We start from the raw sequence: 25227 nt of genomic DNA on the forward strand, positions 1-25227 counted from the left end.
CATGGCGCTCCCTGCATTTGGAGCACTGGTACTTGCTGATAGCACAGCTTCTTCTCCCATCCTCTTGCTGGCTGCGAGGTCCTGTTACCTTCCCTCATGTTACCTTCTAAAGAAAAGGGGCACTGTCCCTGCATGGACAGTCTTGGTCTGGAAGTAGTTGGCCTCAGTAACACAGCGTTTTAAGGGCAGAGCGTGGCGATCAGGAGAGGAAGGTGATTCTCGTGCCTGTGGGCAGCTCTTCCCGAGAGCAGGGAGAGAGGACTGCATTGTTAAGTAGGAAGTGGATGCGTTTCCCAAGGAAAACTTCAGAAATTAAGCTCCAAGGGCAAATATTGCGAGGTTCTACCACCTCCTTGAGGACAGCGTTAAAATCACAGGGGCATCAGCAGGGCTTGGAGCAGGATTGGCCAACCCCAGAGCACCTCACAAAGCCCTCTGTGTGTATGTGGCAGTCGAGTAGCACCTGGGGGGTGCTGAAAGTCCCAGTTCTGACAGAAAATTCTGCTTAATTTGTACATGTTGGCTGGGTGTTAGCTTGGTTCTTCTCTGAGGCGGTGCCTGGCAGGGTCTCTCCCTGTTAAGGGCCGGGCGTGTTTTTGGCACAACACAGCGAATGTGGATTATTTGCTTCAGCAAGAGCTGATGATGTCTGGAGGGTTTTTCAGGTACCTCAGCGGCCAGGAGCACGTGTATAGTTCACTAGGAACACTTTTTGATCTTGTTCAGTTCTTTTCTCCATGAGGCTCTGTGGGCTGCTGGCAAGGCCCAAAGTAAGGAAGGTTGTCCCAGTGTCCGTGCTCATGTCAATAGTTTAATTTATTTGGCTTTTCTAGGAGCAGATGTCGTGGAGGACCTTGGTGCTGTTTTCACTGACCTCCTGCACTCTCCGAGAGAACCCCTTGCTCCCTGCTTGACGCTCCAGCTCTGTGACAAAGATCCCGAGTCCCTGAAAGCTGCTAAGTATCCTCAGCTCTACCAGTTTAACCGATACTATAGACTCTGGATGCCCAAGCAGTCCCAGGAACCTATGGTATGGAGTCCCTGAAGTCGCTGAATTCTTGAGCCAGTATTCCTATAAAATCCTCGCAGTTGACAGAGGTTACATTTCCATCAGAAACAGCATTTTTATTGAGGAGGTAATTCTGCATCTCTTGTTGATCCTGCTGGGGACACATGTTTGCTCCAGGGCTTTTCTCTGATGGCACAAGAGGTCTCTGTGGTGTTTGGGAGGCGATACCAGGGCTCAGGGCTCATACAGAGACTCCTCACCAGGCACAGCAGAGCCTGGTGTGCGCTGTGGCCTCTGTTTACAGCGCCCGGAGTTCCCCCAGGTGGGTGGAGGATCACAGGCCCCTGGGCTGGGTTTGGTGAGTTTTTCTCAGCTCAGCAGTGTGAACACTCCTGATGCCCCTGGGGAACCTGCTGGACAGCTCTGTTCTAGCAGGACTGCACGCCAGTGTTTCCAGAGCTTCAGTTCAGAGCTCATCTCAAAACAAAGGTGGCTGAAGAGATTTTTGTTTCATACTTATCACTGTTTTTCTCTTATGCTTTTTGTTTCGCTTTAAACAGTTTGAAAACAACAAGGAGGTCAGCCAAGAGCCTCCTGTGGCACCGGATTCTGTATTTGCCACTTTGCTGAAAGGAGCCTGGGAGAGAGGAAGCAGTACCTTCCTGGAAGATGGTGTTCAGACAAAGTAGAGAGACTTGGCTTCCTGGCTCCCCCAACCTGAGCAGCTTTTGCTGGGAGTAAAGCACGTGCTGCTGTACCCGAAACCCACAGTGGAGAACTTCAGCAGATAATACTGTAGTTATCCTTGGTTTACTTTATGGCACAAGTTATAGATGACTTGGCTACTAAAACTTAGGTTCCAGTGCTGTAGCTCTTTTTCCTCGACTCGGCTCCGAGGGTACGCAGCACCGTACAAAACTGCACCTAATTTGCAAACAAATGTCAGTTGTTCTTATTATTGAAGCTGGGCTTTATTCAGTTGAATCCGGAGTGTGTGCTGCACCCAGGTCCTTTGTACAAATAGGGTACTGAGGGTGGGGGAACCAGAACTGCACATTCCTTGTGATATGGATGGGATTTTGGGGGGGGGGGTTAAATTAAAAGGAGATGCAAAATGAGGGAATTGCTTTTAGATGTAACTATTCTTGTCCTAAAGGGGCCATCAGCTCTGTCCCCAGAGCTGAGTTACAAGTGTGTGTGTTGAAAGAGCTGCAAGCCTTTTAGGGGCTGCAGTTTGTGTGCCGTGGAATGAGGTGCCCTGAGGAAATGTGTGAGCCGGAGGGAGCCGGGGCCGGGCGGAGGGAGCCGAGCTGTGGGAATGGGCGAATGGAGGCGGGCGCGGGCGGGACTAGGCGAGCGTGGGCGAAAGCGGCCGAAAGGGGCCGAGGAGGCGAGCGGAGCCGAGCTCTGCCGAGTTCAGCCGAGGCGAGCCGAGCTTTGCCGAAGAGGCGAATGGAGGCGAATGCGGCCGGAAATAGCCGAGGGTGGCCGAAAGTAGCCGAAGCTGGCCGAGGAGCCGAGTCCAGCCGAACGGAGCCGAGCTCTGCCGAGCGCAGCAGCCCGGGCGGGGCGGGGCGGGGCGCCGGGGCGGAGCCGGGGCGCTGGGAGGATCCCCTCCTGTCCCTCTCTCTCCCGCTCCATGCTCCTGCCCGTATTCCCCTCAGTCACCTCTCTTTCCCCCGTTTCCTTGTCCCCCCCAAACCCGGATCCTTCCTGTCCTGTCCCTGCCCCGCTGCTCCGTTCCATTCCCCCTCTCTCCCTCCTCTGTGCCCCGTCCCTCTTCCTCATCTGCCGGCCTTTCCCTTCCCCGCCCGCTTTCCTCCGCAGCCCGACCTCCCTCCCCGCCCTTTCGCATGTCCCGCTCTCCCTCCTCTCTTCCCGTCGCCCCTTCGCTTCTTTCCCCCGCAGCCGCGGGGCTCGGGGCGCCGGAGAATAAAGCCCCGAGGGCCGGAGCCCGGCGCCCCCCGGGCCTTGCGGGAGTCCCCGCACGGGGCCGGGGCTCTCGGCGGATCCCCCGCGCCGCTCGGACCCCGCCCCGGCGCTGCCGGACCTGCGGCTCCGCCGGCATCGCGCTGCGAGCGGCCCCCGCTCTGTGCCGTGCCGGCCGTGCCGCGTCCCCGCCGCCTCTGCCGCTCCCTCTTTCTGCCCCTGGCCCGCGACAGCGAGGCGGGGCGGGAGCTTCGAGCCTTCTGGGGGCTGCCCCCCCTTCCTTGTTGCGGCGGAGTCCCTTTCTGGGGGATGGAGGTGTGGGAAGGGCTGGAAGGGAGTGCTGGGCTGCTGTTCGGGGCAGTTGGACTCGTCCTGTGCCTTCTTCGGGGGTCAGGGTTAGGGGCTGAAGCCTCGGGGCTCTGATGTCATTTGGGGCACCCCAAGGTCCCCAGGAGAGGGACGCACACTGCGGTGGAGGAGCGGGTGGGTGGCGAATGAGGGGGGCGGGTCACGCTGGGTGCCGTCCCGCAGAGGGACCCAAAGCTGCCCCAAAATTCCCTGGGAGGGGTGTGTGTAGAATACTAAAACCTGGCAAGTGTTTCGTTTTCACAGCTATTGGTAAAGAATAGGAAGCTATGGCTAAACTCATTTGGAAAGAAGCCCTCTCTCGATCCACTCATTTGTATGCAGGAATGTAGGAAACTCTGACTGGGGACGGGCAGTAGTTTTGAAAATCATGCCCTATCGTTTTTCTCTAGGAACGAACCAAGCGAGTGCCCTGAAACCAGCGGAGCAAGGGGCTGAAGGGAACAGAAGGTCTCCCCGGCACCTTTTGCCTCCGTTCTCTGCCATTCCCCAAAACGTGTCGCAGTCCCGGAAGAGGCGTTTGCCATGCAGCCTGCCAAAATAAAGACCTGTCAAATCCTAGCTCTGCCTTTTGTTTAACGTCTTCTTACTTCCTATTTATGTCATCACAGAAACCAAGGAAGGAAGAAATGTGACTGGTTCCCACTATTGCTCCGTGCAGGCATTTTTAAAGGCTGCTGTACTTCTATCCTCTTTTTCCACTCCAAGCTTGACTTTTCCCCTCCTTTTTCGAGGTCTGCTGCTTTGGGTGTCCCAGGCAGGGCTGGGTTCCTCGGCAGGGGTCTTAGGAGTTGGTGCTGATTCTGCTTTTCACGAAGGTGTATCAAAGTGTGCCAGCAAAAGGACTGTTTTCTCCAGGGGAAAGCTTTCTCTCAATAACCATCAATGCATATATGTGTTTTAATCGTGTAACCAGATGGATTAAGAAAAGGCAACACCCATAGCAGATTTCCAATGAATCTGTGTCTGTGAGAAGTGGGCTGTGTGCTGGAGACGGAGAGACGCTGTTGGAGTGCGGCAACAGCGGCAGGTGTGAGCTGTGAGGATGATGAGGGCTCAGAGCAGCCCCAGGTGTGAGCTGTGAGGATGATGAGGGCTCAGAGCAGCCCCAGGTGTGAGCTGTGAGGATGATGAGGAGGGGCGGCTCCTGCCGGGGAGGAGGGGGGAGGGAGGAGGGAGGTTATTTTAGGGCGAGGGTTTGCCTTCGCTGGCTTTTGCACGGAGCTGCTGGAGGAGAGGAGTTTATGGGGGGCTCCCGGGGCTGTCTCCTGGAAGGACGGTGAGCGCTTTGGACAGGGTCCGGGGGATCCCCTGGATACACACTTGGGTACGTGGAGCATTGCTTAAAGGAGGAGCCGAGGGACAAACCTTTGTGCCGAGAAGCAGCAGCCAAGCAGGTGAGCCGGTGCGTCTTTGTAGTGGGGACTTTTCTTCTTTCCCTTTGAAATTTCGTCATCCTGAGTTTGAAATTTGTGGTGCTGCCCTGTGGTCCCGCCTTTTAAGAGGTCTGGATTGAGGTAAAAACCCCCTTTTGCTATCATTCGAGGCAAGCCGCTTCTTTTCTGCTCTTCTAGGGGACGCAGTTGAAGGGGAGCCCACGTTTCTGTGCCCTTGTTGGGGTGAGGTGAGCGCCGCAGCGTGGCGTCAGTGTCGGGGCTTCAGAGGAAGGGAGCTGCAGCCGTGGTAGCGCTGGCAGGGCGGGGATCGGGCTGTGCCGCTGCATTCGGGGCGCTTCTTCTGCCCCCGGCCCGGCAGCGAAGGGTCCGGCGCGGAGCCCTGCCGGCAGTGCCGGGGCTGGCCGGGGCGGAAGGGGAGCTGGGCGCGGCTGGGCTGCCGCGGGCCCGCCGGAGCCGCGCCGGTGCGAGCCGTGCGGAGCCGAGCGGAGCTTTGGCCGGGCCGGCGGGCGGGGGAGGCGGCGCGGGCGCCGCGCCGGTGCCGGCCGGTGCCGCCGCTCCGTCCGCTCCGGGCGCGGGGCTCGGGCGCCGCCGGGGCCCCCCGGGCCCGGTGCCGGCCCCGCCGGGCCGGGGGCAGCGGGCGGGGGTCTGCCGGCGCGGCGCCGCCTCTGCCTGCCGGAGGAGCCGCTTTCCTGCCGGAGCCGCGCTGCGCCCGGGGCCGGGAGCGCGGCTCCGCATCTTCCAGCCTCCCTCGCTGCGCTGCTTTTGAGGCGCTCCTGAGGAGCTCCTGGGATCGGTGGCTTTTGATCGGCGTCGCTGTAGGAGAAGGGCCCCGGGCGCTTCTTGGTTGTTACGGTTCTTGCTTCGGGTGCTCGAGACAAGGTTTTTTTTTGGGTTGAGTGTTGTTGGATTTCTTTTTGATCGGTTCTTATGTTTTTAAAGGATGTGTTTCTAAAGGTTTACACTGTTTTTTCTGGGTCGTAGCATGAAGTAGAGGGTCGTTTTTTAATTCGGTTGTGGAGGCTTTTATTAGCGCGAGTGCATAGTGTTTGTTTTGGTGGGCTTGAGGGAGTGTCCTGGAGTTAATCGGTGAGTTTTTTTTTTAATATTGATGAGTGCATTCTTATTTATTATATTATAGGGGTTTCATTCATTTGGCTTATTTGATTGCCGTGTATGTTTCATTGTTGCAGAGAACTTGGGAGATATTGTTTGTGGTTACGTTTCTCTTTTGGCGACGTGTTTTTTTCTAGGTGGTATTTGTGTTTTGATGGTTTTAGGCAATATTTGTTTCTTGAGTTAGGAATACTTATTTTGTTGTTGTTAATATAATTTTTTTTTTTTTTTTGTAGCTTGATGTATTTGGTTGTTGTTTTTTTATTAGTTTTATTTTTGGGAACATGGGCATTTCCATGGTGGATCTCTTTAGGTATTTATTTTATTTGGGTGGTGATTTTTTTGTTTCTTCGTGGTTCCGATTTTTTAATAGCTGTAATTATTTGGTGGGGCTTTTTAGTTAATTTTATGGAGCACTGTGTTCTCTTTATGAGTTAGTGTAGTGATAGAGTTTTGGTTATTATTTTTTTTAGAAACGTTGGGGGTCTCTTGTATGGGTTGGAGTACGGTAAGTTAGTTGGCTTTTTTTTTTTTTTTTTTCCTTTTTAGTGGTTTTTGTGATTTGCTGTGTGGGTTTCTATCGGTCTTTTTTAAAACGGTTGTTTCGTTTTTGTGACGTGATAAGAGCTGCTAGTGAAAGGAGTGTAGTGCGGGTATTTTTGCTGGTAGTTGGTTGGCTGGTGGAGCCTTTCTGAATTTTTTGGACGGTATTGGTGGGAATTTGATGCTGTTTGTTTTGGCATTTTATTTTTAGGAATTAGATTATAACTGCAGTGTTTTAACTATAACTCTAATGAAACAAAACAAATGCATAAATATGAAAATGGGAATATAAAACTTCAATTTTAAATATAAACGGAAAACAAATTAAACATGTAACATAAATAATGCTATCCATTACTATTAGGTATTATATTGTTTGATGTAGAGTATTTTATATGTTTATATACATATAAATATCGATTATATACATAAATATCCATATAGAAATGTATAATTAATATATGTGGATATATGAATATTATAAAACAATAGGAATTAATACAGTACATAATGCACATTTTACTGTATGTGTCTTATTATAACACATTACATGTCATAAATATTATATATCGAAATATAGTACCTCAATATGTTGTGATAGAATAGATAAATACTTGTAAAAATCAAAAGTAGAAATATAGAAATATTTAAATATAGCTTAAAATAAAGGGGATTTTTCTTTTCTATTTGGTAGTAGGTAGGGATCTTATTATAAAAATTATGAATAGAAATAAAATGAAATTAGAAATCTTTGTATAGAAATATATTCTAAATACGTTAAGATCTATATAAAAATTCAAAGGTAAGTAAATATAAGTATTAGCGGTATGTACGAAATAGATAAATTATTATTAAAATTCTATCTTGCTACCTTATTATATATATGATATATATTTATAAATCAATATAAAGTAAAAATTCAACTGTGACTATAATGATGAAAAAAAAATATAAATATTCAAGCATCTTTTATAGAAAGGGCTTTTTTGTTTTTATTTGTTTAGAGGCAGGGTTTTAATGGAAAAAATATTAATATGCATTTTATTTTGTTATCATTCTAAATATGGAAATATATAATCAATGTATACTGGTGTGTATATAAAAATATAAAATAGAATTAAAAATAAGTATTAGGAAGAGATAGACTATAAATAACACCATACATCAATCTACATTTAAAATATAAATTTGAATATAAATGCGAAAAATAGAGATACATCTAAATGGAGCTTAAATAAAGGGTTTTTAAAAAAGTTTTTTACTTGGATCGAGGCAGGGGTTTATTTTAAGCAATATGAACCTTTTAGATATAGAAATCTAACTATAGAAATATGTAAGCAATGTATAAAAATATAAAATGTAACAAAATGGAACACGAATAAATGTCAGAAATCATAAAAAAAAATTTCCATCAATATCCATTACAAATCCGAATGTGAATGTAAATATGAAAAATATAAAAATAAAATCGATTGAAATGCAGTTTAAGAGGAAAGGCTTTTTCTTTCGGTTCCTATCGGGTCAGAGGCAGGGTTTTTTTTGTTGGCGTTCTTGTCCACGCGGGATGTTTCGGGGCATTCGCTGCCGAGGCTTTTCCGGAGGGGACGGCGCAGTGCTGCCGCCGTGTGGGCAGAGAGCGGTACTGCCGCCCGCGGCCGCCATCTTGGGAGTGGCTTGGCGCGGACTCGCTTGACCTTCTCGAGAGGGCGCGAAAAGGAGGACATTGAAATTCGAGGACCCGTGTCTGTTTTCTACACTGCCTGAATTGCCCGCACCGCCGGCGCCCCCCGACGGGATTTTCCGCGGCGGTTCCGATGCCGTGCATATGGGCTGTGGGGTCAGCAGCACCGCGACCGTGCGGGTTTTTGGCGGGAGCCGACAGGCACCGGCAAAACGCCTCTCTCCGTCAAGGTCCCCACGGCCCGGCTTCTTGCGAACGCCTTGGCGCGGGCTCGCTTGACCTTCTCGAGAGGGCGCAAAGAAAAGGATGCGAACATCCGGGAGCCGTGTCTGTCGACTGCTCTGCTTGAACACCACCCTGACGCCGGCGTGGCCCGGCGGGATTTTCCGCGGCCGTTCCACTGCCGTGCACACGGGCTGTGGGCTCAGTGGCTCCGCGGGCGGTCGGATTTCGAGCAGGCGCCGACCGGCATCGGCAGATTCGCCTCTCTCTGCCCGGCTCCTGCAGCGGCCGCCATCCTGGGCGCGGCCCCTGCCTCTGCCATGCCGCGCGGGGCGCCCGTCCCGTCCCCTCCCGTGCTGTCCCACCGCCTCCCTGCCGTAAAGCTAGAAATAAACAAAACCAACGTGGAAATATGTATAGGTTTAAAAGAAAGGGCTTTTGGGGCGGAGGGGGCGTTATTTGGTTCGAGGCAGGGTCTTTTAATTTCTGTGCGGGGTTTTTTGGGCCATTTATTTCTAAGGATTTTTTTTCCAAGGGGCTCGATCGCCGCCGCTCTTTTCCGCCTGCCTCCCCTCCGGGAGAGCGGCGGCCCCCGGGTGTGGCGGGTGGCAGTGCTGCCGCCTTGTGGACAGAGGGCGGTACTGCAGCCCCCCAGCCCGCGCCCTGCCCTTCGCCGCTGGGTGCCGGGGCGGGAAGGGCGAGGGGCGGGAGCGAGCGGCGAGCGGGGCGGTGTCTGTGAGTGAGGGGAGGGCTTTCTGTCCCTCGCCGACCGCCGTCCATACCGCAACACTTTGAGGCTTTTTGTTCCTCTTCGGTCGCCGTCCGTACCAGAATGGTTTGTGCTTTCTGATCCTCGCCGGCCGCCGTCCCCCACGTGACGCGAGCCCGGCGCCGCCGTGATGGCGGCCGGCGGTGGGACCGGGACTGGGTCCGGGCGGGCTCTGGAGGCGCTGCTGGAGATGGGATTCGGGGCTTGGCGTGCGTGAGGGCGGCGGCACCGGTGGGACATCGGGGGAGGGCCGGGGACAGCGGGGGAGGGCGGGCGGGAGCAGCCGGAGGGGACGCGGGCCCCCTAAAATTTCTCCGGGACCCCCAAAAAACCCCCCGGGACCCCCCCAAAAATAACCGGGAGCCCCCCGGTCCCGCAGGGTGCAGGCGCTGGCACTGACCGGGAACCGGGGAGTGGAACCGGCCATGGACTGGTGAGGGGGGGACCCCAAAAACACTCCCGGGACCCCCAAAAAACCCCACCGGGATGCCCCAAAAACAGCCCCGGGACCCCCAAAAACAGCCTCGGAAACCCAAAAATTCCCTTCAGGAGCCCCAAAAATCCCCCTGGAACCCCCCAAAATTCCCTTCGGAACCCCAAAACCACCCCTGGGGCCCCCAAAATTCTACTCAGAACCCCCAAAGTTTCTCCCAAAAACCCCCTGAGACCCCTAAAATTCTCCCCAGGACTCCAAAAGCCCCCCCCGGGATGCCCAAAATTCCTTTTGGGGCCCCAAAACACCCCCTGGGACCTCCAAATTTCCCTTTAGGATCCCTGAAATTCCTCCTGGGACCCCAAAAACCCCCTGACACCCCAAAATTCCTCCTGGGATGCCCTAAAAACCTTCCAGAATCCCCCAGGAACCCCCCCAATTTTGGGTCCCCCCCCTGATTTGGGGTTCCCCCCGGTTTTTGGGTCCCCAGGCTGGTGGCTCATGAGGACGACCCCGACTCGGACCCCGAACTCCCCCCGGGTTTGGGGGCACCGCCCTCGGGCCTGGGGGGGCCCCATCAGCCGCCGGACACCAAGGACGAGACCCAGAAGTGAATTTTGGGGGTTGGGGGGGAATTTTGGGGTTTGGGGAGGAAATTTTGGGGTATGGGGAGCTCAGAGTGGTTAATTTGGGGTTTCAGGGTGGTTTTGGGCAGGGTTTTCGGGTATTCTTGAGAGGGCTTTGGGGTATTTTTTGGTGGGTTTTAGGGTATTTTTGGGTGGATTTTTTGGGGTATTCTTGGGAGGGTTTTGGGCTGTTTTGGGGCATTTTATGGTGAGTTTTTTGAGTATTTTTAGGAGGGTTTGGGTATTTTTGGGTGGGTTTTTTGTGGGTATTTTTAGGACGATTTTGGGGTATTTTTGGGTGGGTTTTGGGCTGAAGGCGGCTCGGCGGCAGCACCAGAGAAGGATGGCAGCAGCGAGGGGAGCCCGGCAGGGCCCTGGCTTTGCCCGCCCCTCCTGCTGCCCTCCTTGGAATGGTTTGAGGCATTATGGGGTTATTGAGGTAGAAATAATTATTTTGTTGTTGATAATTTAATGTGGGTTTTTTTTGTTTGTTGTCGTTTCATGTATTTGGTTTGTAGAGCAGGAACTGTAGACAGAATCCTGCAGAAGTAGTATGGAATTTGTCTTCCCAAAACCTACCCGGCTTCCAACCACTTTCAGCATGTGGTCTTCCTTAGCAGCACATGGTTCCCCCACACTTGGGAGCCGGTGCACTCTACTTTTCTCTCCACCTTTGCTGACAGATCCTGCTGAAGGCTGAGGACAAAGCCCTACCCCTACACGGACAAGGCAGCAGACCTGGTTCGGGACGCCAGCGTGCTCCAGGTTGCTACAGGACTCGGATCAAACATCAGCATCCCCGTCTCTCACGCTGATGGTATGTGGTAACCCCTCTAAGAACAGAATTCCAAGACTTGGGGCTACGTTTTCTAACCCTAAGCAGCAAACTGGGGATGGATAACTCTAGAAATCCTGTCCTGTAAGGACCTCCAGGATTCAGCCCTCCATGTGTCCTTGGTATCAGAAGCTGGAATTGCAGAGTTGCCACTTTACCCCCAAACGTAATTTTTGATGTGGTTGTGCCACTTTAACGGTATTTGAAATCTCTCTTCGTGCTCTTGCAACAGCATTTTCGAACCACAATGGAAATCTAGTCCTTCTGCCTGGGGCTGCTCATAGAATCATGGAATCGCAGAAGGGTTTGGATGGGAAGGCTCCTTTTTTTAAAGCTCGTCCCGTTCCACCCCCTGCCATGGGCAGGGACACCTTCCACCATCCCAGGATGCTCTAAGCCCTGTCCAGCCTGGCCTTGGACACTTCTAGGTATCCGGGGGCAGCCACAGCTTCTCTGGGCAACCTGTGCTGGAAAGCAGCATTGAAAGCCAGAGTGAAGTACAGCTGTGATTTTTGTGCTGCCCCTAACATTGTATTGCCTGACAAATGTGCCTTTGGGTTTTTTGATTGGGTTTTTTTTGTTGGTTTTATTTATTTTTTGAGGGCTTTTTGTGTTTGTTTTGTTCGGTTTTGGTTTGGTTTTTTTTTTTTTTGAGAACTAGAAAGATACCTTGTGTTGCTGGAATGTTGCATTCTACGTCTGTTATTTTCCCAGTAAGTCTGGATCCTCTGCTTACATTTTTTCCTTCACTTATTAGATGTCGTGGATGTGCTGGCTGTTCTGATGGAGGGCAGTGATGGCTTAGATGAAGAAATTGGGTTCTCTTAAAATGAAGATATGATTATCCAAACATTTCACTTCAGTGCTGTTGTCCCTGCTGCATTAGCAGCCAGGAATATACTGTTGCTTTAGTCTGAAAATGGAACAGGTACAGGGGTTTTTTTAATGTTTTATGTGTCATTTCCAGCAGTGGAGTGAAAGTGGCATCATTTCTGCCCTCTTGCAATAATTTTTTACCATTTATCATTTTTTACCTTGAGGCATTTTATTATCTTCCCTGCAAGCAGAAGGAGGTGCAGATTCACAGTGTTTTGTGCTCAAGAGGGGCATTGAAGCTCTGTAGGTGCGTCTGCCCTTTTTCCCTGACCCTAAAGAGAAGGGACACTGTCCCTGCATGGACAGTCTTGGTCTGGAAGTAGTTGGCCTCAGTAACACAGCGTTTTAAGGGCAGAGCGTGGCGATCAGGAGAGGAAGGTGATTCTCGTGCCTGTGGGCAGCTCTTCCCGAGATCAGGGAGAGGGGACTGCATTGTTAAGTAGGAAGTGGATGCATTTCCCAAGGGAAACTTCAGAAATTAAGCTCCAAGGGCAAATACTGCGAGGTTCTACCACCTCCTTGAGGACAGCGTTAAAACCACAGGGGCATCAGCAGAGCTTGGAGCAGGACTGGCCAACCCCAGAGCGCCTCACGAAGCCCTCTGTGTGTATGTGGCAGTCGAGTAGCACCTGGGGGGTGCTGAAAGTCCCAGTTCTGACAGAAAATTCTGCTTAACTTGTACACGTTGGCTGGGTGTGTGCCCCCAGTACAGCTCGGTTCTTCTCTGAGGCGGTGCCTGGCAGGGTCCGTCCCTGTTAAGAGACGGCTGTGTTTTTGGCACAACACAGCAAAGGTGGATTATTTGCTTCAGCAAGAGCTGATGATGTCTGGAGGGTTTTTCAGGCACCTCAGCAGCCAGGAGCACGTGTATAGTTCACTAGGAACACTTTTTGATCTTGTTCAATTCTTTTCTCCATGAGGCTCTGTGGGCTGCTGGCAAGGCCCAAAGTAAGGAAGGTTGTCCCAGTGTCCGTGCTCATGTTAATAGTTTAATTTATTTGGCTTTTCTAGGACCAGATGTCGTGGAGGACCTTGGTGCTGTTTTCACTGACCTCCTGCACTCTCTGAGAGAACCCCTTGCTCCCTGCTTGACGCTCCAGCTCTGTGACAAAGATCCCGAGTCCCTGAAAGCTGCTAAGTATCCTCAGCTCTACCAGTTTAACCGATACTATAGACTCTGGATGCCCAAGCAGTCCCAGGAACCTGTGGTATGGAGTCCCTGAAGTCGCTGAATTCTTGAGCCAGTATTCCTATAAAATCCTCGCAGTCGACAGGGGTTACATTTCCATCAGAAAGAGCGTTTTTATTGAGGAGGTAATTCTGCATCTCTTGTTGATCCTGCTGGGGACACATGTTTGCTCCAGGGCTTTTCTCTGATGGCACAAGAGGTCTCTGTGGTGTTTGGGAGGCGATACCAGGGCTCAGGGCTCATACAGAGACTCCTCACCGGGCACAGCAGAGCCTGGTGTGCGCTGTGGCCTCTGTTTACAGCGCCCGGAGTTCCCCCAGGTGGGTGGAGGATCACAGGCCCCTGGGCTGGGTTTGGTGAGTTTTTCTAAGCTCAGCAGTGTGAACACTCCAGACGCCCCTGGGGAACCTGCTGGGCAGCTCTGTTCTAGCAGGACTGCATGCCAGTGTTTCCAGAGATTCAGTTCAGGGCTCATCTCAAAACAAAGGTGGCTAAAGAGATTTTTGTTTCATACTCATCGCTGTTTTTCTCTTATGCTTTTTGTTTCGCTTTAAACAGTTTGAAAACCACAAGGAGGTCAGCCAAGAGCCTCCTGTGGCACCGGATTCTGTATTTGCCACTTTGTTGAAGGGAGCCTGGGAGAGAAGAAGCAGTACCTTCCTGGAAGATGGTGTTCAGACAAAGTGGAGAGACTTGGCTTCCTGGCTCCCCCAACCTGAGCAGCTTTTGCTGGGAGTAAAGCACGTGCTGCTGTACCCGAAACCCACAGTGGAGAACTTCTGCAGATAATAATGTAGTTATCCTTGGTTTACTTTATGGCACAAGTTATAGATGACTTGGCTGCTAAAACTTAGGTTCCAGTGCTGTAGCTCTTTTTCCTCGACTCGGCTCCGAGGGTACGCAGCACCGTACAAAATTATACCTAATTTGTAAACAAATGTCAGTTGTTCTGATTATTGAAGCTGGGCTTTATTGAGTTGAATCCGGAGTGTGTGCTGCACCCAGGTCCTTTGTACAAATAGGGTACTGAGGGTGGGGGAACCAGAACTGCACATTCCTTGTGATATGGATGGGATTTTGGCGGGGGGGGGGTTAAATTAAAAGGAGATGCAAAATGAGGGAATTGCTTTTAGATGTAACTATTCTTGTCCTAAAGGGGCCATCAGCTCTGTCCCGAGAGCTGAGTTACAAGTGTGTGTGTTGAAAGAGCTGCAAGCCTTTTAGGGGCTGCAGTTTGTGTGCCGTGGAATGAGGTGCCCTGAGGAAATGTGTGAGCCGGAGGGAGCCGGGGCCGGGCGGAGGGAGCCGAGCTGTGGGAATGGGCGAATGGAGGCGGGCGCGGGCGGGACTAGGCGAGCGTGGGCGAAAGCGGCCGAAAGGGGCCGAGGAGGCGAGCGGAGCCGAGCTCTGCCGAGTTCAGCCGAGGCGAGCCGAGCTTTGCCGAAGAGGCGAATGGAGGCGAATGCGGCCGGAAATAGCCGAGGGTGGCCGAAAGTAGCCGAAGCTGGCCGAGGAGCCGAGTCCAGCCGAACGGAGCCGAGCTCTGCCGAGCGCAGCAGCCCGGGCAGGGCGGGGCGCCGGGGCGGAGCCGGGGCGCTGGGAGGGATCCCACTCCTGTCCCTCTCCCTCCTTCTCCGTGCTCCTGCCCGTATTCCCCTCGGTTATCTCTCTTTCCCCCGTTTCCTTGTCCCCCCCAAACCCGGATCCTTCCTGTCCTGTCCCTGCCCCGCTGCTCCGTTCCTTTCCTCCTCTCTCCCTCCTCTGTCCACCGTCCCTCTTCCCTCCCCTGTCAGCCTTTAAATCCGAATTATAAATATGAATGTGTATATAAATATTAAAAATATAAAAACAAAATACATTGAAATGCAGTTTAAAAGAAAAGGTTTTTTCTTTTGGTTCTTGTTGGGTTAGAGGCAGGGTTTTTTTTGTTTGCGTTCTTTTCCGCGCGGGATGTTTCGGGGCATTTGCTACCGAGGACGTTCCGCAGGGGACGGCGCCCGTTCTTTTTTGCCGCCGGCCCCGCCCCGCGGCCCCGAGGCGAGCGGCGGCCCCCGACGGTGGCGGGCGGCAGTGCTGCCGCCTTGTGGACACAGGGCGGTACTGCAGCCCCCCAGCCAGCGCCCGGCAAAACCACCGAGACGGGGCGGGAGGAGCCAGAGCGGCCCCAAAACCACCGAGACGGGGCGGGAAGGGCGAGGGGCGGCAGCGAGCGGCGAGCGGGGCGGTGTCTGTGAGTGAGGGGAGAGCTGAAGGCGGCTCCGCGGCGGCGCCGGAGAAGGATGGCAGCGGCGAGGGCGGCTTTCTGTCCCGCGCCTGCCGCCGTCCATGCCACCAAGCGTTGCGGATTTCTGTCCCGCACCGGTCGCCGTCCGTATGAAATCGCGTTGTGGCTTGTTGTCCCGCGCCGGCTGCCGTCCGTACGACAACGGTTCATCTCTATTGTTTTTGAGGACTTCTTGTTCGTCTCAATGGTGTTGTAGAATTTCCGGTTAATCTCCATGGTTTCTGGAAAACTTCCGCTTAGTCTCTATCGTTTCTTGGAACTTCCGGCTCATCTCTATGGGTTTTGGAGGACTTCATGTTCGTCTCTATGATCTTATGGAACTTCCGGTTCATCTCTATGGTTTCTGGAGGACTTTCTGTTCGTCTCTATGGTTTCATGGAACTTCCGGCTCGTCTCTATGCTCCTGGAGGACCTCCCATTCATCTCTATGGACCGTCCCTGTGGTCGCTCCTGCGCGTGCGCGGCCGCCATGAGGGACCGGACGCGGGAAATATGACATGCGAGAGTCCAGAAAAAGGGGGAAAAAAGGTAAAACACGGGAAAAAAAAGCCAAAAAGCGGGACAAGGAGCCCGGAATCGGGATGGGGGAACGCGGAAACGGGGGGGGAAGTGACCAAAAATGGGTAAAGAGCCCAAAAATTAGGGAAGAATGGGCGAAAATGGGATCGGGGAGCTCGGAAATTGGGGGGGAGTGACCAAAGTCGGCGAAAGAGCCGAAAAGATGGAAAAAGATCAGAAAATGTGGGAAAATCGCACAAAGAAACGGTTTAGGAGCCCAAAAATGCGGGAAAGGCAAAAAATGGGGAAAAAGCAAAAAAAAAAAAAAAAAAAAAGGGAAAAGTGCCCAAAAATTCGGATCGATGTGTGGAGAGTTTTGTGGATGAGTGGCTTCGGGAGAGAGGCCATGACTACTTGCAGTTAGTGAAGCGGTAGCTGAAAATTGCAGAGTGCAGCAATAGCGGATGTAGCAACAATATCACACGTCCTTGGGTGAGCTGGTTCCCAGCAGCAGAACGGTCAGCAAAGAGATAAGTGTAAGGGAAAACAAAGCAAGCAGAGAAAGCCCCAAAGGCGAGCTTGACCTGTTCTAGAGACACCAATGAGGAGCCTAAGTTTTGCAATATGCATGAGCTTCATTATAACGGGTATAACTGTACATGCGTACTTAGAATAAACTGAAACTTGTTGGCATTATAGAATGGGCTTTTCTCCCGTTATTTTTCCCCAAAAATGGTGACCTCGACGTGATAGGCGCCACGGTGGAGTGATGAAAAAGAGTTCAGGTCCTGATGCAGCCAGGACGGCAAAAGTGCTGAATTGAAATAGAGTGCACCGTGCCCCAGGTGACTGCAGAGGCAAGCCTGGCCGATACGTGCTGCCGACGACCTCGGAGGGCTGCAACAGCGCTGACAATAGAGGTATGGAGAGGCAAGCAGCATATGATTTATTTACTGCATTCTTGCAGAAAAGGCAGATTAAAAACATTGATTTACATAAAGATCTGCCAAGGTTATTAACATATAGGTATGCTAAGGGGTTCTTTATAAATCCTCATACAGTACATAAGTTGTCTAAGTGGCGTAAGTTTAAAGATAAACTATAAGAAGACATTTTAGATGATGATAAGGCAGCCAAAAAGCTAAAAAAGTTGTAAAAGGTAGTTCACAATGAGTTATTACAACATCAGGCAGAAAAAAAAGCTGCTGCACAAGCAACGTCACACTAGAGAAGAATAAAAGTTATAGCAGAGAAAATTAATTACCTAGTATTTCCATGCCACCTGCTGTGTCTACAGTGGAGTTACCTCCATTGCGACCCGTGCCTGAGGACACGGAAACAGAGTCGCGTTGTGAGCCCACGGCTCCTCCAGCCCCCCCAAACAGAGATCACCGGTTTGTCAGAGTTTGTCTGTCAGTAAATCACCCCCTAAGGCAAAGTCTGACCTAACAAAGGCTCTGGCCAGAGAGCAAAAAGAAGTTTAGGCAACTCTAACAAAAGAAAAACTAAACAAAGAGAATAAGCAAACTTTAGAACTAGCAGCCGACTTAGCTTATCCTATAATTTTTCAGCAGCAAGCGAGCAAAAGGTTACCAGCTCAAATTACACCGTTAGATTAAAAAATTGTTGTCACAGTTGCAAGCTACAGTGAGTCAATTTAGAGTAACTAATAAACCAACTCAGCAAATACTAAATTATATTTAGAGTACTAATATATTGTTGCCAAAAAATTCTAAAAGTCTTGCTAAACTTATTTTCTCACCGCATCAGAAACTTTTATTTAGTGCACACTAGCAAGCAGAAGTTAATAAAGCTGTAGCTATGCAAAAGCAGCCTAAAGATCCTCTTCACAAAGTAACTATAGATAAATTGATAAGCTTAAGACCATGTTTTCGCACTAAGGCACAAGCTATGCTAAAACCTAAAAAATGTCAAAAGGCAATGCAACTAACTCAACAAGCTATAGATAAAGTAAAAGACCCAAGAAATTTACCAGCATATATAAAAATTAAGCAAAAAAAAAAACCAAAAAACTTTTAAAGCATTTATTAATAAAGCAACAACAGCAGTAAAAAAAAACTAGAGTGCCTAAGTTTATACATAATATATTTATATATTTATACGTTAAATATATATTTATACGTTTATACGTAAATCATTAAATTATTAATTAATTATTAAAGCAGTATGCTTTACAAAATTGTAATACTTCTACAAGAAGTATACTAAATACATTAAAAACTAATTAAACTATAAAAAATACACTAAAACAGATAACTACTATACCAACAAAGCCACAAACATTTTTAGTTAAAACTATTAAAATACTAAAGGAAAAGTTACAAAAGCAAGCAAAAGCATCACAAACACAAGTGTTAACTGCCCTTACACCCCTCCAAACATCAGTAACAACCCAAGAAAGTCCTCAAGGGGGCCGTATAAAATGTTTCCATTTTGGTGGGGTTTTTTGTTTGTTTAGTTTGGTTTTGGTTTTTTTGGGGGAAACTAAAAAGATACTTTGTGTTCCTGGAATGTTGCATTTTACCTCTGTTGTTTTCCCAGTTAGTCTGGATCCTCTGCTTACATTTTTTCCTTCACTTATTAGATGTCGTGGATGTGCTGGCTGTTCTGATGGAGGGCAGTGATGGCTTAGATGAAGAAATTGGGTTCTCTTTGAATGAAGATGTGATTATCCAAACATTTCCCTTCAGTGCTGTTGTCCCTGCTGCATTAGAAGCCAGGAATATGCTGTTGTTTCAGTCTGAAAATGGAACAGGTACAGGGGTTTTTTTAATGTTTTATGTGTCGTTTCTAGCAGTGGAGTGAAAGTGGCATCATTTCTGCCCTCTTGCAATAATTTTTTACCATTTATCATTTTTTACCTTGAGGCATTTTATTATCTTCCCTGCAAGCAGAAGGAGGTGCAGATTCACGGTGCTTTGTGCTCAAGAGGGGCATTGAAGCTCTGTAGGTGCTTCTGCCCTTTTTCCCTGACCCTAAAGAGAAGGGACACTGTCCCTGCATAGTCTTGGTCCTGGAAGTAGTTGGCTTCAGTAACACAGCGTTTTAAGGGCAGAGCGTGGTTCAGCAGTAACTGCAACATAGCCCATGCTTCTGCAGCACAGACCTCAAAAGTTCTACACTCCTGTGGACCCTCTTTGTAACTAAGGACAGTGGAAGTCAATTGCCACCTAAAAAGAGAATTTATTTTCAGATCGAGTACTCTCCAAAACTAGCTCTCAACATATTTGACAACACATTGTGTTGCCAGTTTTGTAAACCTAAGCAGTGGAAAAACAGGAAAGCAACATAAAATGATGTAGTTTTCCTTTGATATATGTGACCCTGTCTCATTCACACCGTGTCATAGTAATTTAAATGTGCATCTTGTCCCTCATCTTTAGCAGAAGAATGGTTTTTCAGAACACAACCATAACTTTCTCCATACCAATTAAACACAATTATTCTTGAAGGCATTTTGCAGTGTGTAGATTCCTTTTGGGTATTACAGCAATTTAAGAGTACCTCACTTTAGGTAAGTCAGTTCTGTGAAGGATACTGGTTACTTAACCAAAGGTATGTCTTCAGGTAGAGTTAGTTAAATTAAAATAAATGTCTCCTGGAATTTGCCTCTAGTGATGAAAAAAGTTTATTAAAATCAGTACAAGCACATTGCTAGGCAAATCCTTAATACTTATCAAACTACAGTGAAGTCACTAGAATCATTCTTAACTTGAATTAGCATGTTGTTGCAGGCCCTATAACTCTGTTGAGTAGGAGAAGGAGAAGATTTTAACTAATTGCATTCATCCATACAGATGTCTTTTGTGGACCCATTTAGGCTAGTTGACTAAATCTGGCATAAAAGATAGCACAGAGATTTTAACTGTTGAAAAACTCTGAGCAGGAAGTGTTCCCACAGTGCAAGAATCCTTTGAGTCAGGGTGCTTTAATAGTGTAATTCATAAGTTGTCTAGAGGAGGAATAGAAGGAAGTTAAACTAAGCTACCTTTAAGGAAGATGAATTAAACCTCATTAGAAGTCTGTATGGACACTCATTCTGCAAATTAAAGGAGCAGGAAGGAAGGCAATTGATGGTGCTTCAATTCTCCATCAGAGGCCTAAGAATAATGTATCTTAACAGTTTTCTCTTCTTAATTCAGTTAGTGTATTTTCATTTCCCTGAATGACTCCAGGTAGACAAAGGCACAAGGGAATAGTGGGTTTTGAATTGCCCAGGATACTACAGGTGGAGGTCCTCAGGAAGTGGCATGTGCTTTTTGGCTGTTGCCACAAACCATGGAGCTTTGAGCCATCCCAGGTGCCAGCAGCACCCTGAGCAGTGCTTACCAGCACCTGGCACTGGTAAATATTCCTGGCACAAAAGATTTTCTCTCCGTGGCCAAGCTGTGTCCGTGCAGGTAGCAGGGACAGCCACGCCATGGTCAGGGTTGCTGCTGCAGCACATCCCATTCTGTCCCGGTAGGATTCACTGAGCGCTAGTCACAAGAAGAGTGTCTAAAGTGATTTCTAAGAGAAAAGCTGCATGGGGTCAAACATGATCTTTCCTGTGGTTTTTGTAGCCAGCTCACCGTCAGTTCCCAGCACTGAACCAGGGCAGGGTGTGCCGTAGCTTGGCTCGTCCCTGAACGGGTGCCACCGTGCCTCTCCCTTCTTACTGCCCAAAGCTTTGTGTCCAGGCACAAGGGGAGTAGAGAAGCTTCCTGCCAGGAGATTGAGAGGCAGCCCGTGTGCTCATTCTTCTGCTCCATGAGCCTTTCCTGGCAGAGACGGGGCTGCATGGCGCTCCCTGCATTTGGAGCACTGGTACTTGCTGATAGCACAGCTTCTTCTCCCATCCTCTTGCTGGCTGCGAGGTCCTGTTACCTTCCCTCATGTTACCTTCTAAAGAAAAGGGGCACTGTCCCTGCATGGACAGTCTTGGTCTGGAAGTAGTTGGCCTCAGTAACACAGCGTTTTAAGGGCAGAGCGTGGCGATCAGGAGAGGAAGGTGATTCTCGTGCCTGTGGGCAGCTCTTCCCGAGAGCAGGGAGAGAGGACTGCATTGTTAAGTAGGAAGTGGATGCGTTTCCCAAGGAAAACTTCAGAAATTAAGCTCCAAGGGCAAATATTGCGAGGTTCTACCACCTCCTTGAGGACAGCGTTAAAATCACAGGGGCATCAGCAGGGCTTGGAGCAGGATTGGCCAACCCCAGAGCACCTCACAAAGCCCTCTGTGTGTATGTGGCAGTCGAGTAGCACCTGGGGGGTGCTGAAAGTCCCAGTTCTGACAGAAAATTCTGCTTAATTTGTACATGTTGGCTGGGTGTTAGCTTGGTTCTTCTCTGAGGCGGTGCCTGGCAGGGTCTCTCCCTGTTAAGGGCCGGGCGTGTTTTTGGCACAACACAGCGAATGTGGATTATTTGCTTCAGCAAGAGCTGATGATGTCTGGAGGGTTTTTCAGGTACCTCAGCGGCCAGGAGCACGTGTATAGTTCACTAGGAACACTTTTTGATCTTGTTCAGTTCTTTTCTCCATGAGGCTCTGTGGGCTGCTGGCAAGGCCCAAAGTAAGGAAGGTTGTCCCAGTGTCCGTGCTCATGTCAATAGTTTAATTTATTTGGCTTTTCTAGGAGCAGATGTCGTGGAGGACCTTGGTGCTGTTTTCACTGACCTCCTGCACTCTCCGAGAGAACCCCTTGCTCCCTGCTTGACGCTCCAGCTCTGTGACAAAGATCCCGAGTCCCTGAAAGCTGCTAAGTATCCTCAGCTCTACCAGTTTAACCGATACTATAGACTCTGGATGCCCAAGCAGTCCCAGGAACCTGTGGTATGGAGTCCCTGAAGTCGCTGAATTCTTGAGCCAGTATTCCTATAAAATCCTCGCAGTCGACAGAGGTTACATTTCCATCAGAAACAGCATTTTTATTGAGGAGGTAATTCTGCATCTCTTGTTGATCCTGCTGGGGACACATGTTTGCTCCAGGGCTTTTCTCTGATGGCACAAGAGGTCTCTGTGGTGTTTGGGAGGCGATACCAGGGCTCAGGGCTCATACAGAGACTCCTCACCAGGCACAGCAGAGCCTGGTGTGCGCTGTGGCCTCTGTTTACAGCGCCCGGAGTTCCCCCAGGTGGGTGGAGGATCACAGGCCCCTGGGCTGGGTTTGGTGAGTTTTTCTCAGCTCAGCAGTGTGAACACTCCTGATGCCCCTGGGGAACCTGCTGGACAGCTCTGTTCTAGCAGGACTGCACGCCAGTGTTTCCAGAGCTTCAGTTCAGAGCTCATCTCAAAACAAAGGTGGCTGAAGAGATTTTTGTTTCATACTTATCACTGTTTTTCTCTTATGCTTTTTGTTTCGCTTTAAACAGTTTGAAAACAACAAGGAGGTCAGCCAAGAGCCTCCTGTGGCACCGGATTCTGTATTTGCCACTTTGCTGAAAGGAGCCTGGGAGAGAGGAAGCAGTACCTTCCTGGAAGATGGTGTTCAGACAAAGTAGAGAGACTTGGCTTCCTGGCTCCCCCAACCTGAGCAGCTTTTGCTGGGAGTAAAGCACGTGCTGCTGTACCCGAAACCCACAGTGGAGAACTTCAGCAGATAATACTGTAGTTATCCTTGGTTTACTTTATGGCACAAGTTATAGATGACTTGGCTACTAAAACTTAGGTTCCAGTGCTGTAGCTCTTTTTCCTCGACTCGGCTCCGAGGGTACGCAGCACCGTACAAAACTGCACCTAATTTGCAAACAAATGTCAGTTGTTCTTATTATTGAAGCTGGGCTTTATTGAGTTGAATCCGGAGTGTGTGCTGCACCCAGGTCCTTTGTACAAATAGGGTACTGAGGGTGGGGGAACCAGAACTGCACATTCCTTGTGATATGGATGGGATTTTGGGGGGGGGGGTTAAATTAAAAGGAGATGCAAAATGAGGGAATTGCTTTTAGATGTAACTATTCTTGTCCTAAAGGGGCCATCAGCTCTGTCCCGAGAGCTGAGTTACAAGTGTGTGTGTTGAAAGAGCTGCAAGCCTTTTAGGGGCTGCAGTTTGTGTGCCGTGGAATGAGGTGCCCTGAGGAAATGTGTGAGCCGGAGGGAGCCGGGGCCGGGCGGAGGGAGCCGAGCTGTGGGAATGGGCGAATGGAGGCGGGCGCGGGCGGGACTAGGCGAGCGTGGGCGAAAGCGGCCGAAAGGGGCCGAGGAGGCGAGCGGAGCCGAGCTCTGCCGAGTTCAGCCGAGGCGAGCCGAGCTTTGCCGAAGAGGCGAATGGAGGCGAATGCGGCCGGAAATAGCCGAGGGTGGCCGAAAGTAGCCGAAGCTGGCCGAGGAGCCGAGTCCAGCCGAACGGAGCCGAGCTCTGCCGAGCGCAGCAGCCCGGGCGGGGCGCCGGGGCGGAGCCGGGGCGCTGGGAGGATCCCCTCCTGTCCCTCTCTCTCCCGCTCCATGCTCCTGCCCGTATTCCCCTCAGTCACCTCTCTTTCCCCCGTTTCCTTGTCCCCCCCAAACCCGGATCCTTCCTGTCCTGTCCCTGCCCCGCTGCTCCGTTCCATTCCCCCTCTCTCCCTCCTCTGTGCCCCGTCCCTCTTCCTCATCTGCCGGCCTTTCCCTTCCCCGCCCGCTTTCCTCCGCAGCCCGACCTCCCTCCCCGCCCTTTCGCATGTCCCGCTCTCCCTCCTCTCTTCCCGTCGCCCCTTCGCTTCTTTCCCCCGCAGCCGCGGGGCTCGGGGCGCCGGAGAATAAAGCCCCGAGGGCCGGAGCCCGGCGCCCCCCGGGCCTTGCGGGAGTCCCCGCACGGGGCCGGGGCTCTCGGCGGATCCCCCGCGCCGCTCGGACCCCGCCCCGGCGCTGCCGGACCTGCGGCTCCGCCGGCATCGCGCTGCGAGCGGCCCCCGCTCTGTGCCGTGCCGGCCGTGCCGCGTCCCCGCCGCCTCTGCCGCTCCCTCTTTCTGCCCCTGGCCCGCGACAGCGAGGCGGGGCGGGAGCTTCGAGCCTTCTGGGGGCTGCCCCCCCTTCCTTGTTGCGGCGGAGTCCCTTTCTGGGGGATGGAGGTGTGGGAAGGGCTGGAAGGGAGTGCTGGGCTGCTGTTCGGGGCAGTTGGACTCGTCCTGTGCCTTCTTCGGGGGTCAGGGTTAGGGGCTGAAGCCTCGGGGCTCTGATGTCATTTGGGGCACCCCAAGGTCCCCAGGAGAGGGACGCACACTGCGGTGGAGGAGCGGGTGGGTGGCGAATGAGGGGGGCGGGTCACGCTGGGTGCCGTCCCGCAGAGGGACCCAAAGCTGCCCCAAAATTCCCTGGGAGGGGTGTGTGTAGAATACTAAAACCTGGCAAGTGTTTCGTTTTCACAGCTATTGGTAAAGAATAGGAAGCTATGGCTAAACTCATTTGGAAAGAAGCCCTCTCTCGATCCACTCATTTGTATGCAGGAATGTAGGAAACTCTGACTGGGGACGGGCAGTAGTTTTGAAAATCATGCCCTATCGTTTTTCTCTAGGAACGAACCAAGCGAGTGCCCTGAAACCAGCGGAGCAAGGGGCTGAAGGGAACAGAAGGTCTCCCCGGCACCTTTTGCCTCCGTTCTCTGCCATTCCCCAAAACGTGTCGCAGTCCCGGAAGAGGCGTTTGCCATGCAGCCTGCCAAAATAAAGACCTGTCAAATCCTAGCTCTGCCTTTTGTTTAACGTCTTCTTACTTCCTATTTATGTCATCACAGAAACCAAGGAAGGAAGAAATGTGACTGGTTCCCACTATTGCTCCGTGCAGGCATTTTTAAAGGCTGCTGTACTTCTATCCTCTTTTTCCACTCCAAGCTTGACTTTTCCCCTCCTTTTTCGAGGTCTGCTGCTTTGGGTGTCCCAGGCAGGGCTGGGTTCCTCGGCAGGGGTCTTAGGAGTTGGTGCTGATTCTGCTTTTCACGAAGGTGTATCAAAGTGTGCCAGCAAAAGGACTGTTTTCTCCAGGGGAAAGCTTTCTCTCAATAACCATCAATGCATATATGTGTTTTAATCGTGTAACCAGATGGATTAAGAAAAGGCAACACCCATAGCAGATTTCCAATGAATCTGTGTCTGTGAGAAGTGGGCTGTGTGCTGGAGACGGAGAGACGCTGTTGGAGTGCGGCAACAGCGGCAGGTGTGAGCTGTGAGGATGATGAGGGCTCAGAGCAGCCCCAGGTGTGAGCTGTGAGGATGATGAGGGCTCAGAGCAGCCCCAGGTGTGAGCTGTGAGGATGATGAGGAGGGGCGGCTCCTGCCGGGGAGGAGGGGGGAGGGAGGAGGGAGGTTATTTTAGGGCGAGGGTTTGCCTTCGCTGGCTTTTGCACGGAGCTGCTGGAGGAGAGGAGTTTATGGGGGGCTCCCGGGGCTGTCTCCTGGAAGGACGGTGAGCGCTTTGGACAGGGTCCGGGGGATCCCCTGGATACACACTTGGGTACGTGGAGCATTGCTTAAAGGAGGAGCCGAGGGAC

At 50.9% G+C, this 25227-nt stretch overlaps 1 protein-coding gene across 1 annotated transcript; it reads left to right on the forward strand.

Annotated features, from left to right (window-relative positions):
• Window positions 1-1074: 1074 nt before the first annotated feature.
• Window positions 1075-24424, forward strand: LOC144246350 (uncharacterized). Its single transcript, XM_085569177.1, has 10 exons — window positions 1075-4701; window positions 9409-9462; window positions 9953-10072; window positions 10772-10905; window positions 11681-11851; window positions 12811-15800; window positions 16524-16690; window positions 18376-18546; window positions 21403-21705; window positions 22139-24424. Exon 1 carries the CDS (start codon window positions 2258-2260, stop codon window positions 3359-3361), a length of 1104 nt encoding a protein of 367 aa, XP_085425303.1. The 5' UTR covers window positions 1075-2257; the 3' UTR covers window positions 3362-4701; window positions 9409-9462; window positions 9953-10072; window positions 10772-10905; window positions 11681-11851; window positions 12811-15800; window positions 16524-16690; window positions 18376-18546; window positions 21403-21705; window positions 22139-24424.
• The last annotated feature ends 803 nt before the right edge of the window (window positions 24425-25227 follow it).

The sequence above is a fragment of the Lonchura striata genome, chromosome 1A (genome assembly GCF_050655825.1).
Source record: "Lonchura striata isolate lonStrDom1 chromosome 1A, ASM5065582v1, whole genome shotgun sequence".
Lineage (NCBI taxonomy): Eukaryota > Metazoa > Chordata > Aves > Passeriformes > Estrildidae > Lonchura > Lonchura striata.